At 37.9% G+C, this 18769-nt stretch overlaps 1 protein-coding gene across 2 annotated transcripts; it reads right to left on the reverse strand.

Annotated features, from left to right (window-relative positions):
• Positions 1-6040: 6040 nt before the first annotated feature.
• On the reverse strand, positions 6041-18433 carry LOC102599284 (protein ENHANCED DOWNY MILDEW 2). Of its 2 annotated transcripts, none has more exons than XM_006352469.2 (19): positions 18297-18433; positions 16961-17402; positions 16780-16876; positions 16207-16260; positions 15972-16105; positions 15364-15460; positions 15124-15228; positions 14363-14610; positions 14150-14287; positions 13562-14038; positions 13272-13410; positions 13050-13151; positions 10520-10612; positions 8865-8906; positions 8435-8545; positions 8214-8285; positions 7983-8101; positions 7838-7904; positions 6041-7734 (listed from the first exon to the last, which is right to left on the reverse strand). In XM_006352469.2, the coding sequence occupies exons 2-19, from the start codon at positions 17368-17370 to the stop codon at positions 6379-6381; spliced, it is 3861 nt and encodes a 1286-aa protein (XP_006352531.1). In that variant the 5' UTR covers positions 17371-17402; positions 18297-18433; the 3' UTR covers positions 6041-6378. The 2 variants fall into 2 exon arrangements, with proteins under 2 accessions (XP_006352531.1, XP_006352530.1); XM_006352468.2 differs by having other exon boundaries at positions 16961-17406.
• Positions 18434-18769: the final 336 nt, after the last annotated feature.

The raw sequence follows: 18769 nt of genomic DNA on the forward strand, positions 1-18769 counted from the left end.
TGTGCTATAGTCCATGGATATTTGGTGATCCAGAATTTCGGCGTGTTTTTGAGCGAAGTTTTTCATGGACGTCAGTTAAGACCTTAGTAATGGAGCCAGTTGGTCCCAAGGGGCAAACGGGGCTATTTTCAAGTTCAAACGACCCCAGAGCAGGTAAACCCCCATTTTGCCAATTTTCGTGTGCTATAGTCCATGGATTTTTTGTGATCCGGGATTCCAGCGTATGTTTAGCCAAAAAATTTCACGGACTCCCGTTAATACCTTAGTAATGGAGCATGGTGGTCCCTAGGGGAAAATGGACCCATGTTCAAGTTCAAACGAGCCCCAGAGCAAGTAAACCCCCCATTTTTGCCGATTTTCGTGTGCTAGTCCATGGATTTTTGGTGATCCAGAATTCCAGCGTGTTTTTGACCGAAATTTTTCATGGACGTCCGTTAAGACCTTAGTAATCGAGTCAGTTGGTCCCGAGGGGAAAACACACTCATTTTCAAGTTAGAACGAGCCCAGAGCAGGTAAATCCCCATTTTGCCGATTTTCGTGTGCTATAGTCTATGGATTTTTGGTGATCTGCAATTCCTGCGTGTTTTTGGCCGAAATTTTTTTCATAGACGTCTGTTAAGACCTTAGCAATAGAGCCAGTTTGTTCCAAGGGGCAAACGGGACCATTATCAAATTCAAACAAACCCTAGAGCAGGTAAACCCCCATTTTGCTAATTTTTCTATGCTATGGTCCATGGATTTTTGGTAATCTAGAATTTCGGCATGTTTTTGGCCGAAATTTTTCAAGGTCGTCCATTATGACCTTAGTAATGGAGCTTGTTGGTTCTGAGGTGCAAACGGGTTCATTTTCAAGTTCAAACGAGCCCCAGAGTAGGTAAACCCCCATTTTGCCGATTTTCGAGTGCTATAGTCAATGGATTTTTGGTGATCCGAAATTCCTGCGTGTTTTTGGTCAAAATTTATCATGGACGTCCGTTAAGACCTTAGTGATGGAGCCAATTGGTCCCGAGGGATAAACATGTCTATTTTCAAGTTCAAACAAGCCCTAGAGCAGGTAAACCCCCATTTGCCGATTTTCGTGTGCTATAGTCCATGAATATTAGGTGATATGGAATTCCGGTGTGTTTTTGGATGAAATTTTTTATGGGTGTCCGTTAAAACTTTAATAATGCAGCCAGTTTGCCCCGATGGGCAAACGGGACCATTTTGTAGTTCAAACGAGCCTAAGAGCAGGTAAACCCCTATTTTGCCGATTTTTGTGTGTTATAGTCCATGGATTTTTTATGATCTGGAATTTCAGCGTGTTTTTGGCCGAAATTTTTCATGGACGTCCGTTGTGACCTTAGTAATGGAGCTAGTTGGTCCCGAGGGTTAAACGGGCCCATTTTCAAGTTCAAACGAGAACAGACAAGGTAACCCCCATTTTTTCGATTTTCGTGTTCTATAGCCCATGAACTTTTGGTGATCCAAAATTTCACCGTGTTTTTAGTTGAAATTTTTCATTGATGTCCGTTAAGACCTTAGTAATGGAGTCAGTTAGTCATAAGAGGAAAATTGGCCCATTTTCAAGTTCAAATGATCCCCAGGGTAGGTAAATCCCCATTTTGCTGATTTTCGTGTGTTATAGCTCATGAATTTTTGGATATCCAGAATTTCGGCATGTTTTTAGACGAAATTCTTCATGGACGTCCGTTAAGACCTTAGTAATGGAGCCAGTTTGTCCCGATCGGCAAAAGGGCCCATTTTTAAGTTCAAACAATCCTTAGAAAAGGTAAACCCTCATTTTGTCAATTTTCGTTTGTTATAGTCCATGAAATTTTTGTGATCCAGAATTCCATCGTATTTTTGGCCTAAATTTTTCATCGACGTCCGTTAAGACCTTAGAAATGGAACTAGTTGGTCCCTAGGGGCAAACGGGCCCATTTTCAAGTTCGAACGAGCCCTAGAGTAAGTAAACCCCAATTTTGCCGATTTTCATGTGTTATAGTCCATTGATTTATTATTATCCAAAATTTCGAGGTGTTTTTGGCCAAAATTTTTCATGGATGTTAGTTGAGACCTTAGTAATGGAGCTAGTTGGTCACGAGGGGTAAACGGGCCCAATTTCAAGTTCAAACGAGTCCAGAGCAGGTAAACCTCCATTTTTCTGATTTTCGTGTTCTATAGTCTAGATTTTTGGTGATCCGAAATTCCGTCATGTTTTTTGTCGAAATTTTTCAAGGACATCCGTTAAGACCTTAGTAATGGAGCCAGTTGGTCCCGAGAGAGGCAAACGGGCTCATTTTCAAGTTTAAACGAGCCAAGAGCAGGTAAATCCTCATTTTGCCGATTTTTGTGTTTTTATAGTCCATGAATTTTTGGTGATCCGGAATTTCGGCATGTTTTTGGTCGAAATTTTTCATGGACGTTCGTTAAGACGTTCTTAATGGAGCTATTTTGTCTCGAGGGCCAAAAGGACCCATTTTCAAGTTCAAACAAGCCCTAAGCAGGTAAACCCTCATTTTGTCAATTTTTGTGTGCTATAGTCCATGGATTTGTTGTGATCCAGAATTTCGACGTGTTTTTGGCTGAAATTTTTCATCGACGTCCGTTAAGACTTTAGTAATGGATCCAGTTGGTCCCTAGGGGCAAACGGGCCCATTTTCAAGTTCGAACGATCCCTAGAGTAGGTAAACCCCTATTTTACCAATTTTCATGTGCTAGTCCATGCATTATTGGTGATCCAAAATTCCGGTATGTTGATGGCCTAAATTTTTCATGGACGCCCGTTAAGACCTTAGTAATGGAGCATGTTGGTCCCAAGGGGAAAACGGGCCCATTTTCAAGTTCAAACTAGCCCAGAGCAAGTAAACCCCTATTTTATCGATTTTCGTGTATTATAGTCCATGGATTTTAAGTGATCCGAAATTCTGGCGTATTTTGGCTGAAATTTTCATGGACGTCGTTAAAAACTTAGTAATGAAGTCGTTTGGTCCCGAGGGGCAAATGGGCCCATTTTCAAGTTTAAATGAGCCCTAGAGCAGGTAAACCCCCATTTTGCTAATTTTCGTGTGCTATAGTCCATGGATTTTTGGTGATCTGGAATTTCTGCGTGTTTTTGGTCGAAGTTTTTCATAGACGTCTGTTAACACCTTAGTAATGGAGTCAGTTGGTCCCGAAGGGTAAACAGACCCATTTTCAAGTTCAAATGAGCCCAGAGTAGGTAAACCCCCATTATGCCATTTTTTATGTGCTATATAGTCAATGAATTTTTGGTGATCTGGAATTTCGGCAGGTTTTTGGCCGAAATTATTCATGGACGTTCGTTAAGACCTTAGAAATGGAGCCAATTGGTCCTGAAGGGCAAACAGACCAATTTTTAAGTTCAAATGACCCCAGAGCAGTTAAACCCCCATTTTGCCGATTTTCGTATGTTATTCATGAATTTTTGATGATCCGAAATTCCGACGTATTTTTGGCCAAAATTTTTCGTGGACGTCCGTTAATACCTTAGTAATGGAGCCAGTTTGTACCAAGGGGAAAACGGTCCCATTTTCAAGTTCAAACGATCCCTAGAGCAGGTAAACCTACATTTTACCGATTTTCATATGCTATAGTCCATGAATTTTTTGTGATTTGGAATTCCAGTTTGTTTTTTGCCGAATTTTTTAATGGACGTCCGTTAAGACCTTAGTGATGGAGTCTGTTGGTCCCGAGGGGCAAACGGGCTCATTTTAGAGTTCAAACGAGCGCCAGAGCAGATAAACCCCATTTTGCCAATTTTCGTGTGTTATAGTCCATGGATTTTTGGTGATCTGCAATTTCGACGTGTTTTTAGCCGAAATTTTTCATGGACGTCCGTTAAGACCTTAGTAATGGAGCCAGTTTGTCTCGAGGGGTAAACGGGACCATTTTCAAGTTCAAACGACCCCCAGAGCAGGTAAACTCCTATTTTGCCGATTTTCGTGTGCTATAGTCCATGGATTATTGGTGATCCGGAATTTCAGCGTGTTTTTGGCTGAAATTTTTCATTAACCTCCGTTAAGACCTTAGTAATGGAACTAGTTGATTCCGAGGGGTAAACAGACCTATTTTCAAGTTCAAACGAGCCTAGAGCAGGTAAACCTCCATTTTGTCAATTTTCGTTTGCATAGTCTATGGATTTTTGGTGATCCGGAATTCTGGCGTGTTTTTGACCGAATTTTTTCATAGACATCCGTTAAGACCTTAGTTCAAACGAGCCCAGACTCCAAATTCCAAAAATGAACTCTAAAAATGGTACGATTGTACGTACTAGTCCCCCAACTCCCTACAGAGGATCCCATAAAAGTTTCACAAATAAATTGTTTGGAGGTCATATCAACAAAATTTTAATGGGCTATCTCACACAAAAAAAACTTAGAAAACATCTAATTCCTTTAAATTGGTGCCTTAATTCCCAAAATTAACTCTACAAATGGTGAGACTATACATACTGCTCCCCCAACTTCCCACAAAGGGTTCCATAAAGTTTTCGCATAGAAATCGTCTAGAAACCATATCACCAAAATATTCATGGGCTAACACACACGAACTAAGAAAATCGTCTAAATCTTTTATATTGACCCCTAAATGTCCAAAAATTGAATCTGAAAGCGGTGAGACTGTACGTACTGTTCCCCCTACTCTCTACGAAGGATTTTGTAAAAGTTTCACCAAAATTCATTTAGGAGATGTATCACCAAAATATTCATGGGCTAACACACACGAACTAAGAAAATCGTCTAAATCTTTTATATTGACCCCTAAATGTCCAAAATTGAATCTGAAAGCGGTGAGACTGTACGTACTGTTCCCCCTACTCTCTACGAAGGATTTTGTAAAAGTTTCACCAAAATTCATTTAGGAGATGTATCACCAAAATATTCATGAGCTAAACACACACGAAAAAATTGAGAAATCGCCTAATTCCTATAAATTGTCCCCTAAATGTCCAAAATGGACTCTGAAAATAGTGAGACTGTACTTACTGCTTCCCAACCTCCCTAAGGAGAGTTCCATAAAGTTTTCACAAAGAAATCATCCAGAAGTCATATTACAAAATATTCATGGGCTAACACACACGAAAACTGAGAAAATCACCCAACTCCTGTAAATTGGTCTCTAAATGCCTAAAATGAACTTTAAAAATGGTGAGACTATACGTATTGTTCCCCCAACTCCCTACAGAAGGTATGTAAAGGTTTTGTGAAGAAATCCTCCAGAAGTCGTATCACCAAAATATTCATGGACTAACACATACGAAAAATTAAGAAAGTCACCTAATTCTTGTAAGTTAGCCCTTAAATGTCCAAACTGGACTCAATAAATAGTGAGACTGTATGTACTACTCCCTCAACTCTCTACAGATGGTTCTATAAAGGTTTCGCAAAGAAATCGGCTAAAAGTCATATCACTAAAATATTCAAAGACTAACACACACAAAAATTAAGAACTAGCCTAATTCCTTTAAATTTGTCCCTAAATGCCCAAAATGGACTCGAAAAATAATAAGATTGTACATACTTCTCCCCCAACTCCCTATGAAGGGTTTCATAAATGTTTCGCAAAAAAATCATTTGAAAGCTACATCACCAAAATATTCATGGGATAACATATGAAAAAACTAAGAAAAACATATAATTCTTATAAATTGGTCCCTAAATGCCCAAAATGAACTCAAAAAATAATGAGATTGTACGTACTACTCCCCCAACTTTGTATGGAGGATTTCATAAAGATTCACAACAAAAATGGTCTGAAAGTCAATCACTAAAATATTCATGAGCTACCACACACGAAAAACTTATAAAATCGCCTAATTTCTATTTACTAGCCCAAAATGGACTAAAAAATAATGAGACTATACGTACTGCTTCCCTAAAACGGAAATAAATAATTGCCAAATTAGGGAACTACTACATCTAATTTCAAATAGCAATCCAAAGGATTAGCTATACCTGGATAAAACAAAACATATAACAAGAATAACCATCCTGTCGATGCTAAATTCCAAGAATTACTAAGAATTATGAGGTTAAAATTGAAAACAAAAGTTCACCCAAGTTTATCCACTTCAAAGACGAACACAATGCGTTCATTTTTACCACTTAAAGATGTGGTTCAAGTGGAGGTGCATTAAGGAACAAAATAAGTTTACATAACAAGAAACCCCTAGAGAAAGTATTCAAGGAGCATAGTTGCCTGTGCATTTCTATCTTTTACTCTACACATATAATGCCTTCATTTTTTACTACTATTGATTGAAAACAATGCGGAAAAAAAAGAAAGTTCGATAAAGGATGAAATAAGCAGAAACTGCGAAAACATAAATAGGACACGTCTTCAACACTCCGCAAACCAACCAGCCCACTGTCTATCTTACTCATTAAGCCACCCTGACGAATTTTGCTGTGAATAGGGGTGGTAAGGCCTTGGAGCGAAACCCAATGAGTTACCTTGAAACCCAGGTCTAGCAATTCCACCACCGTAGATGTCGCTTCTGCCTTCAGATCCCATGCTACTCATTCTACCAGGATATAACTTATCCTGTGGAGCATATTGTTGCACAGGCGTATTGATCCTTCCATATGTTGGATCAGTTGGACTCGGATGGTATCCAGGGCCAGCACCTGCTACATAGTTGCTTCTGGGAGGCAAATACCCATCACCCTGCTGCCCATAAAGGTTACCCTGTGGTCGGACATCTGACTCCCTTGCATACATCCCGTCATTTGAGTGACTGGTGTATGGTCTATAACCAGGTATATCTGCATGATCTCTCTGGTAGCCCACAAATCTTTCATCTGACGACCTGAATGCATACTCACGACCAGGACTAGAAGACTGAGAATACTGGTGATTTAAGCTTGAATAAGGCTCCTGCATTGGCAAGCCATTCCTTCTTGCCATGTCACCGTTCTGATGTGCCCTGTGCCCCATATATTCAGGACCAGGACTAGCAGACTGAGGATATTGGTGAATTAAACCTGAATAAGGCTCCTCCGTTCGCAAGATGTGCCTTCTTTCCAAATCCCTGTCCTGATGTACCCCATACCCTGTCTCTTGCTCTCTCAGTGAAGCAGCAGCACTCTGACCTGCAAAACGCTGATAGTCTTCATTCTCTTCTGCCTTAGAAGACGATATTGTGTGCCGATCAACCGACTTAAGATTGGTCACTCTGGGGGAGGAAGACAGAGATCTTTTCCCTATAGACTTGTCCTCTGTTGCCTTTTCATCCAAATCTCTCTTACGTTTCGCTGTGAACTTATCCTGTCTTGATTTTTCCTCCAAATCTCTTTGATATTTGCTTCTATCCTGACTCTCTCTCATTGACTTGTTATCATATTTATTCTTGCTTTTATCCTCACTCCCGTTCATTGACTTCTCATCAGATATTTTCTTCCCATGGATCCGTTTATCACTAACTTCCTTTCCACTGTTATTCTGTGATCTCTCCTTGTATTCTTGGTGCTGATGTTGCTTCTTATCCTCGAAACCAGTGTCATTATTGATCCTTGTTAACACATCTTCTTCATGTTTCAGTGAACGAGGGGCAGGTGTGTGGGAGAAATTTTCTTCTAATTTTACATTGGACGGGTGGCCATGCTGTTGAGCAATTACTTTATGGATGGTTGTCCAATCAGTGCGACTCCAAAGATAAAGCGGTGGTGCACTCACATTCCAGTCGTCCATTTGTTTGTCATTTTGATCAACAGACCCAGGCAAATAAAATGACTGGAAAGGAATAAGGATGAGCCACCAGACAGTTTACTTCATATGTTCTTAATAATACATTTGTCTTAATACAAACTCACAAAAAAGGGGAGAAACAGTTTACCTTCCCACCAAGCAACGCATCATCCTCCCAAATTAGATCATATGGAGACCCCTTCTTTACATCTAACCTGGTTCAAATAGAAAAGTTCTATCAAAATCGGAGAGAGAAGAAAGAAGTTCACACAAATAAAAGAGATGCAAAATACCGTTCTGTCTCTTTTGGAACAATGAGGATAAGAAGCTTTGGCTTAAACTCAAGTGCTTTGTTAATAAATTTGTTGGCGAGAGCAGCATTGACCCCAAAAGGAGGGTTCAGCCCCATGATCTACACCAAGGGGTAAAAAGTGTAAGTCCAAGCAATGTATGGTGAAACTAATTAATATTGGAGCTGGTATATATCTGTGAATGTTGTGCTCTTAAGAAATTTTGTTTCCTACCAACTTCGATCCTTCAGGCAATTCGTCTGACTTGACAGTCATCCAGTCCCTCTTCTCAAAATTAAAATCATTCTGCAGGAAGGACAAGGAACTACAATAAGTAATGCGCAAAACACCTAAGCATATAGACAGTCGTTCATCAAAGCATGGATGTCTATCATCATTTCTTAGGGCATTCTCCACCTGAAACATGCACTTAACAAACAAGGAAAATAATTCACCTTTGGTGAGAATAAATCATAATTCTTATACAAGCAACCCTTCCCAATTCCATCCAGTTTCTTTTTCATGAGGCAACTGAAATCGTTGGAACCGCAACAGAAGTCCACAATCTGCTCAACAAACAACAAAAACTTTAATCCATCGCCGGCTAACTAAGGAGCTTGTCCAATCTTAGAAACTTTACAAATCATAAATAGCACGATCCTGGCAGATTTACAAGTCACAAGTATTAGGCATCAATTAATCACATTCCAAAGTACAACAGGAGCAACACAGATGACTGTGTTTCCCCTATAAAAGTACTAGCATAGCAGAAAATCAGTGAATAAAGTTGGAGAATTATAGCCACTTCACAGAATGAGAAAATTATTGTACTCAAAGTAGGTAAGAGTTCCACTCATAAAACGTAAGGCCAGCACAGATTCCTACCATATCACCATCTCGAACATACCAATGAAGCATATCAACAATCTGCACATTAGAATCACACACTCAGTCAAGTAAATATATCAGGTAGAAATACTACAGCCTAATGAGCAGACATGAAATAAGATGCACTTAAGAAAATCACATAGATCATGGTCAAAGGGGGACGGAACCAGGGTTTTGAAGAAAAACAGGTCCAAGCACGAAAGTAGATAGAAACCAATAGCGTACTTCTCATGAAAACCTCATTAAGTCAGTACTACTTCTCTTACGGTGAGACAATATAATTTATAGTGATCGACAGTGTTTTTCAGTCATTTTTGTTATTAATTTCAAATAGAATTACAGTGATGTTTCATTACAATGAACAACGAAAATTTCTTAAGCTATTATTCATTATATCTATCCTAGTGAGAGATCTGTTTACATCCCCAAGAGAAATCACTGCTCAAGTGATCCAACCAGAAGGTGTACAGATATATCAGCTGTCTTTCCCTACCCCACCATGGCCTGCCCCATGTACATCCCTAAGAGAAATCACAGCTCAAATGATCCAGCAAGAAGGTGCATAAGTGGAAATGTGGAAAGATAGCGAGTTGTTTTGTGCATTTTTTTTTCCTTAGCATTTGCAAGAGGTGGGAATAGGATAGCATTCCTTGTATGATCCACTGAACATTAGAAAAAAAATGATGCACTGAACTCAACCATGCTTGCGAATTCCTGTGTGGTGATGAGTGATGACACTCTACAATCTGATGATTGTCATGCAAATGCACTTAGAGAATATACCAGATCATGATCAAAGTGAAATCAATGCTGAAAATGATCCAGCCAGAAAGTGAAGACGTGTCATTAAACCTAGAAAGCGTAAATTTTACCCTTTTTTTTCTTTTACTTCTCTTTGCTTTTGGGAGAGGTGGGAAGATAGCAATTTTATATAATGCATTGCTCCTTAATATAAAATAAAACGGGAAAATGATGCACTACACTATGGCTGCAAATTCTAGAGTGGTGATAACATAAACTCCCACGAAGACAAACAAGTACTTACAAATCTGTCGTATCAAGATATGCAAACTTTTGATCTTCTGAACACTGAGATTCATCGTAAGTCAGTCATCAGTAGACCACAAGAGTTCCTAAAATACATTTTTTCTGAAGTAACAAGAACAAGCAGGAGTTCCTCTTTTAACATTCCTGTGTAAACCTTATTTTTTCAAGAGAAGTGATATATAACAGTCGAAAAGAAGTTGAGCCAAAAAAAAAGCCTTGCATAATTGAAACTCTCACTGAATAATCATCACCTGATGACGCCCTAAAGAGCAGTATGTCAGTCAAGTACCTTAGGAAATGGAAGTTCTAAAACAATAACCAAGAAAGGGAAAATGGAGCCAGTAGGCAATGATATTAAACGGGGAAAAGCTAACGGACATCACCAACTTATTTTATACTACCTTAAGAAGGAGCTAAAAGGAATGACGAATTAGTAAGAGGAGCTTCCCCATCCCCCACACCAAACCCAAATTTAAAAGCCCTTAAACTTCAAGGCTTAGTCTTCTTTCTGGCTCACCTTCGGATACCACCAGGCAGAGAGGTAAAATCACACACATTAAGAAATATATCTTCTGACAACAAATATGTTTGAAGGCTAAGCTCACCTCTCTAAGCTTCTCCACTTTAGTAAAGTGGCGACCATAGGACGTATAGCGCATGCCATATAGAAAGGGAGCAAGATATACTCTGAGCTTGCTCTACAAAATAAGAAGAATTCATACAGTTAGGAAAGAGCCCAAAAGGCATTCAACATAAATTTTGAAATTCGGGACACAATATAGAGGACAGAAGAACAATGTAGAAAGCGAAGAGAGGTAAGATTTTCAGCAACCACTGACATCGAGTCCTGTTGAAAGTGCAATGAACACTTGAACCCATGAGAACAGCTAATATAAAATGCTAAGACCCAGTTGTGCAGAATCGACTAATACTTCAGCACTACAAATCACCAAAGAGCCATCTAAATATATAGAAAGAAAGCCAGCTATTTGATTGGAAGACCAGAATCAAACTTAATATTGAAACATTTCTATTTATTTAAAACAAAAGAAACTTAAACCAATCAAACCACCAGTTCCATATTGTTATCTTTAGCCTTATTTATCAACATTCAATCTGATTCAGTTATTGACAAATGCTACTGAAATTTATTTTTTAAGAAAAAGTGCTAAAGAAATTTATATACCAGAACTAATTCGGGAAGAAATGATTGGCCATTAGTCTATGAAGTGATTTTCGCGAGAGATAACCAAAATACTAATTATTTGGATAAAGCAACCAAACACAAATTACAACTATCAAAACCACTATGAGCAAATGCTGATTTAATTACTGATATATTTACACTACGGGGTTGTTTGGTAGTGTTTATTAGAAAAAAACAATACATGGATTAGCTTTGTGTATGTGTATTGGTAGTACCTTGTTTGATCCACTTTCAGTCTATGTGCATTAGTTATACACTCTACTGAGTATTGAGGAGTGTATTACTAATACATGAAAATCCAAGATATTAGTAATGCAAGGAGATTTAATGCACGCATTAGTATGGTTAAAGACTCAATTGTTCCTCAAAATCTTCTTTACATCTTTTGCACCATATTTGTGAAGGGTATCTTTGTACATATTTTTTTTAAAACTATGCAATGCATGCTATTTTATTACACCAAACCAAACAATGCATAAGAAATAGTCTTTGCATAATTAATGCAAGCATAACTAATATATTCTATTTAGAATTATTCTTGTACACCCTACCAAACAACCCCTAATAGTTAAGAGAGATCCAAAATCTTCGGTGAGAGGTATATGTATCCTTTTCCATCTTTTTTCTCTACCTTCACGTGTTTCCCCACAAGGGGCCACCACAACTTGTGACCATATATTTACTTTTGGAGGATCTACTCTTTGATAACTTACCTTTTAAGCCGAAGGTCCATCAAAAACAACCTATCCACCCCACATTATGGATAAGGTTTGCGTACATCTTACGCTCCCCAGACCCCACTTGTGCAATTACACCGCGTATGTTATTCTTATTGTCATACAATGTACTCTTTGTTCAACAATCACACATTGTATAGGTGCAAGGCGGACAAAATTGAGGCTCACCTCTATAGTCTTGTGCGATAAGAAATCACTACTAAAACACAAATGTATGTTCCATAGAGTGTAGGTTAAGTTGGCTATGTTGTGTGGAAGGGAGTGTAGGCTAACTAATAAACCCTCATGTTCAAAAGATGAGAGTTGCGGAAATGAGGATATTTAGTTGAATATATGGGCATACAAAAAGGGATAGGATCAAGAATGAAGAAATCTAGGACAAGGTGGGAGTGACATCCATGGTGGACAAGGTGAGGGAAGCGAGATTAAGATTATTCGAGCATGTGAAGAAGAGATGCACCGCCGCAAGAGTAAGGACGTGTGAGAGGTAAACATTGGTGGATTTAAATGAGGTAGAGGTATGGTGCAAAAGCAAATGAGGTGATTATATAGGATATGGCGCATCTTTGCTAATCAGGGACAGAATAGGACCTTAGTTAGGAGGATGTGGAAGTCACAAATTAGAGTAGAAGATTAGTAGATATTAAGTGTTGTCCCTCTTATCTATGAGATAGGCTTGGTGGTAGAAAGTGCATTGTACGTGTTTCTCATTTCATACCAATACTATTAACCGTATTCTCATAGTTTCTTGTCCTTCAATTTTTGCTACTACTTGTTGTTTTGTTGTGATTCGATTATAGCTTTAGTTTGTTGTTATTGTTCCTTTTTTTCTAAATGTCATGTAATGCTTTCTTTATTATTCGTTGTTTTCTTTACTTTGGTGTTTTCTTTTACAAACTGATTTGAGCTGCGTTCCTTGAGTCGAGGGCCTTTTGAAAACAGTCTCACAAATATGCTTTGATCCTGTAAGCATATTATATACTACAGTATTCCCACAAATACACATCCCTCAAGAATATCACTATCTTTCTTTGGTTTGAAGAGGGGAGACATTGTTCATCATATCATTTTGTTGTTGTTTAGGGTCAAAAGGTGGCTTATTTAAGTTTCGCACAAACAACTCAACATCCGTACCTCAAGGCAAAACTAGAATAAGCAAATTGGAACTGAAAAGAAGAATGAAACACATACCCTCCACTTCATTATCTGAGCAAGAAGCCCAGGCTCACAGACAGCTCTTGCATCTTCGACTTTGCCCCCTCCATCTAATATTTGTAAAGCTGCACGAATAGCCTGCAAGACATAAACTAGGTCAGATTTTTATGGGAGGTCTCTTTGGGATCTGATTAAATAGGTCACATTTAAGAATCTAGGTTTAACAGAAACCAACATGAAATGTTATTTCTGAAGTACCTCAACGGAACCCTCAACTTTCCCCAAGGTTATAGACTTGTCAAATTTGGACAAGTATGTGTGTGTTGTGGGTACTTTCTGCTTCACTATTTTCTCCATAGTTATGGAGGATTTAACGTCTTTCATCATGGACAATATTCTGCACAACAGACATATATATCAGCTCACATTCAGAGCCAAAATTTGTAGCTATGAATCAAAAAAAACATCCTAAGCAAAGGAAAAGGAAGAGCTGAGATATCTCTGGGACCTCAACTGAAAATGGTTATTGACAGAGCTAAATGCTTCACCTGTTCTTTGATGTAGCATCTAAAGTCTGTGAACTGTTTTTCTCCTTTTTGTCAGACTTCACGATCTCGGTTTTCCCCTCTTCACCAGACTCACCGGGTTGTGACTCCCTACTAATGAGTGCATATAACTTATCACCCAAAGAGGTTTTACCTTCACTTTTGGTAGCTTTGTTGAGCTTTGCAGACGAACTCTTGTTCAAACTCTTTCTATTAACATCAATAATTTTTTGTCTTTTGGAAGAATCAGGAAGAGACAGTCCCTCTCTCTTTCTGGAAAAATCAACCTTCACTGCCTTGGATAATTTTTCAACAGTTTCTGATTTTTTAGCAATCACTCTCTTGCCATTAGTCACTTCTGCAGACATTCCTTTAAATTTTCTTAATTGTTCCGATGTTTGTTTCTCCCTCTCACGATCTCCCGGAAATTTGATGTGATCTCTTGAAGGTGTAGCCAGTTCTTCATCAATCTCGTGTTTTCTGAAGAATTTGTTAGAACAAGTCATTTGAAAAAATTAAGACTAAACGTCACTTGAAATACCAGCTCAGATGGATAAGAGTAAATGTACAAGTTGGATGTAAGTAACTCACAAACAATAGATCAAAATTCGATTTTTTATAAGACCATCCCACGCCCTTGGCAAGACATCATCATCCTCCTCCTCCTCCTCCTCATCATCATCATCATCATTTACTTCTTCATTTTTGCTCTTGTCAAAAACAATTTCCCTGGCAATTTACATAAAACTCGTTACATTTATACACAAGGTACAGTCCACAGAAACATCAAGGAAAAAAAAGTACTTAGGCAAGCATTTCCGATGATAGGATGTTGGACACCGTCTACACATGGCAAACTGTAGCTCAGGTTTATCTTTATCTTCTCTTTGTTTGCAGACGCAGCACTGATGCAGAGGACAAGCAAAAGATTCACCAGCAGCAATCTTCTTTTTAAGTTCATCAACCTTCGACTGAGCATCAGGATGAAGCAGTTTGGCAACACAATGTGGATGGTAAAAATGGCCGCAAGTTGCATTAACGCAACGGAAGACCTGAAAACCATACCTGAATTTTGACACCATATCCATGGAAAAAATCCAATTCACAGTACCAACTCAAAGCTAAGATAATTTTAACACAGGGATGCCTACTTATAATTGCTTTCTTAATGAAAAAATGCATCATACACAATTAAATGCATTAGGTACTTTGGCTAGCCTTTGTGCAAAATTTCTTTGTTTTGTCCTTCCACGGGGAATAGGAGTCAGTAACTCCTATCATAGACAAATGACTGCCGAGTACAAATAAAGGAGGAATAAGATAGAACAAAAACAAAAATAAAAAGACTAAAGAAAAGAAGGAGGTGGCAAACCTACAGTTAAAAAGGGAGAATTAGGTAGAAGAAGAAGACAAAACAGCACCCAGACAAACCAAAAAATAAGAGTATGTGCTATCTCAATATGCAGTAAGTAATCTTTCCTATTGATTTAACAAGTCAACATTCATACAGGTGGCTAGGAACATCTTCAAACAATTGTACTATTCCACAGCAGGTCTCACAGTACCTCCGCATGAGATGATTGATCAGAAGAACCCAACTTCCCACAAGCATAGCACTGGTGCTGCTGATATTCACAATTCTTACAATAGAAATCTTGATATTTCATTGCCTGTAAGGGGAAACATGTGTTAGTAGTAGGAATCAATTTGCTAACCAGAGATGAGGATGACATCACTAGAAGGATAGAAATTTATCAACAGAAAGTTCTAAAATTATTTCATTGTTCAGGCAATTTTTGACATACCTTAACTTGAGCTTTTGTAAAACCAAGAGATCCACACTGAGATTGAGCACCATCATCCACAGTAGCATGAAATGACCTCAAGCACTTCCCATCGCAGCTGGTTAGGACCACAAGAGGCATATTATTTGGAGAAGCAGAAAAAAGGCACTAGATAATAATAAGCAATTCAGAACCAAAACTAGCCACCTCTGAAAAGGGAAGCAGGACTACCTACATGCTACTATCAGGTAAATATTGACCATGAAATTACAAGAGTCCTTAGGAGAACTAGGTGCAAAGAAAAATGTCAACAGCAGTAGAACAAAGGAGGTGAGCATATCACTATACATTCAGTTAGACATTGGAATACCGAGCTTATCAGTCCCTTCTTTAGACTTTATTTCACTAAGATGACGAACAAGCTGAATCAATGGTCTACACCTATGTACAAATGTTTATCGGGGTGCATACACAACATCAACACTGGAACATATATCAAAGAAAATCAGATGAGATAAAACATTTGGCGAACTGATAATTCAAGTATGTGATTGTAGATTCAACGGAAGGTGCAACACAAGGTATATATCAGTGTTGTCTTTGTGGAATGGTAAAGGCTTAGCACAGACCAAAGAAGTTCACCACCATCGTCACATATTGCGCAGAGAGATTCGAAGTGATTGTAATCAGACTCATCATCTTCTTCTTCTTCTTCATCGTCATTTATGATCTCATCGACTATAAACTCAGATATTGATCCAACCTGCAAAAGAAAAAAGCACCAGCTCAAAAAAAGAACAAAATATTCTATTCCTCAGTTCCTGCTTCATGTCTAAGAAAAACAAGGGAAAGAATATGTACAACCTCGTCAAAGACTTTCTTCTTCTTAGGTTTCTCCTCCATAAATGTAAGTAAAACCTGCATAAAACAAGATCAGTTTCACCTTTGGCTACAAAGATGCAAAATATTTGAGAAGACAAACAAAAATAAAAATAAAACAAATTCAAAAAAGAAAACGGACAAACTCAGGCTCAAAAAAACGACCTGATTGAATTCCATTTCAATTCAGACACTAGTTAATTCATCTTTGGAAAAACATTATGTTATTTACAGGATAGATCAGAAAGTACTTTTGAATAACGACATGAGAATTAAATAAATTTGAAGCCTCGCCCCATAATTAATTTGAAGCCAAGGTCAAAGTGGAAAATTTAATAGTGATATCAGTCAAGAAACATGCTAACGTACATTCAGTTTTACCCCCTTATGCAATTGTATTTCAAAGATGGAAAAAAGACGAGGGAAAACCCAACAGATAACAAAAGTGAACTTTATTTTTATTTTTTGAGAAGGATAACAAAAGTGAATTTAGAACCATTAGAATCAGAGATCTTTCCACATGCTAACTGAATGATCACAACAAGGAATCACACAAACCTTAGATTGCGCCAATTTCCCATCACGCTTAACAATTTCATTGATAAAATTCATGTGATCCACTAGATCATTCTCCGAAGGCCTGGGCTCATACACACTACAAAAAACATAGGTAAGATTCCAGATTTCTCGAGGGAAAAAAAAATTTATATGCTAATATACAAGATATCTATAAGTGAACCTGAAAACTTTAGATAAATGATCCCACAAAGCTCTGCCAGAAGATTCTGGATTTCTTTTCAGGAAGTGTAACGAATGCACAGTGATCAAGATTGACCTAATGGTATCCTGGAAAGCCTTCCTTGGTTTTTCAAGTTTGATCCAATCGTTCTCTTTAGACAAAACTGAAATTGCTGGCTCTATACGTGAAGAATCAATCTTCCATGTTGTGACTTGCTTATAAATCTTCTGAAGGCCATTATCCGCAGTCCCACGCAAGAAAATATGTCTTTTATTCCCATCCAAACTCTCAGTATCATTAGACTGAAATGTTAGCTCCGCAAATGAAACAGGTTCATCCTTATCATCCACAAATTCATAGTTAGAGACAGTACTTGGGACTGCTTCAGCTTCATCATCAGAAGATGCCATTCCCACTTTCCCCAAATGCTCTGGGGCAATACCTGACTACATGCCAATGAAATTCACCCAGTATACAATGATTAAGAAGCACGAAGTTAAGACATGGCTTCATATAGTGGAAAACTTTTTTTGCAGTAATACAGTAGAAAACTTGTTCTAGACAAAAATGAAGCCTCCATCGATGTGAATATTTATGATTGTTAGGCATGGTTATATATCTAAAATTGGAGTTCAGCACCAATTTTGAATCCAATCCTTCTATGCCTAGAAAGTATATTTAGAAGTTAGTAAAATTAGTTGGGAGTATTAAAGGCTGATCGGGAGTAACAAGGCGATACTCATGAACAGCTGAATTTCCTTTATATAAAGTGGATAGACTGAATGTCTTTACTCCCAGGCTTATACATTTGACAAGTAAAGAGAGATTCAGAGTTTTGAACCCAAATTTTCTGGGTTAAGGCAAAAACAAGTAAAATAAACAACTCATACCACCAAAAAAAATGTTGTAGAACGTTGCGATTCACCAAAATCATTCACTTTCTGGATAGGCAACCAAAACACAAATTCAAACTACTTCCTTACACTGCCGAATTAAGGCAAAAACAAGCAAAATAAACAACTCATACCACCAGAAAACGTTGTAGAACGATGTGATTCACCAAAATCATTCACTTTCTAAACAAACATCCATAACACAAATTCATACCAACTCCCTACACTGCTTAATTAAGGCAAAAACAAGGAAAATAAACAATTCATACCACCAGAAAACGACGTAGAACGACGCAATTCACCAAAATCATTCACTTTCTAAGTAAACAAACCAAAAACAGATGCATTCATAAACCGATTCTTCGGTCCAAAGAATTAACAAAATTTAGGGCCCTGTACATAAATTCGATGAAACTACATAGCGTAACGTAAAAAGACCGCACCTGTGTATAGAACGAAATCGAAACGACGGCGAAGTCGCCGGAGAATTGCGGTGGCACGCGCAACGGAGAAACCCTATTTAAGAGTAACCGGTGGTGGTAGAGAGTGAAATGTTAGAAGCTCAGAACTAGCAGAAATTTGGCGATACTGACGCCTAATTTATAGATCTTTTTTCTTTTTCCTTTTTAGTAGATAAATTTTAATTAATTATTTGTTTCTCGAATAATTAGTAACTTATTCATTATCAAATACCAATAAGATATATTTATCACATAGCCTGTTTGGATTGGCTTTTGGCTTTTGGCTTATGATTTATACGCCATAAGCTAACATTCTTATGGCTTATTTTTGTTATTTTGATTTTAAAATAAGTGTTTATAAGCACTTTTTAACTTTACACAAACACTTCAAAACTGCTTAAAAGCACCTAAAATAAGTCAATCCGTTCATCTTTACTTGTCCACTTTATAAAATT

The sequence above is a fragment of the Solanum tuberosum genome, unplaced genomic scaffold (genome assembly GCF_000226075.1).
Source record: "Solanum tuberosum cultivar DM 1-3 516 R44 unplaced genomic scaffold, SolTub_3.0 scf00149, whole genome shotgun sequence".
Classification (NCBI taxonomy): domain Eukaryota; kingdom Viridiplantae; phylum Streptophyta; class Magnoliopsida; order Solanales; family Solanaceae; genus Solanum; species Solanum tuberosum.

Bases quoted from the DNA above. Each gene is read 5' to 3' on its own strand.
- LOC102599284 (XM_006352469.2), bottom strand. From the start codon at position 17,370: ATGGCATCTTCTGATGATGAAGCTGAAGCAGTCCCAAGTACTGTCTCT. The intron at 14,288-14,362 runs GTACTTTTTTTT...GTAAATTGCCAG, and splicing joins CATCGGAAATGCTTGCCTAA to GGAAATTGTTTTTGACAAGA. The intron at 13,411-13,561 runs GTGAAGCATTTA...TCTGTTGTGCAG, and splicing joins GATGCTACATCAAAGAACAG to AATATTGTCCATGATGAAAG.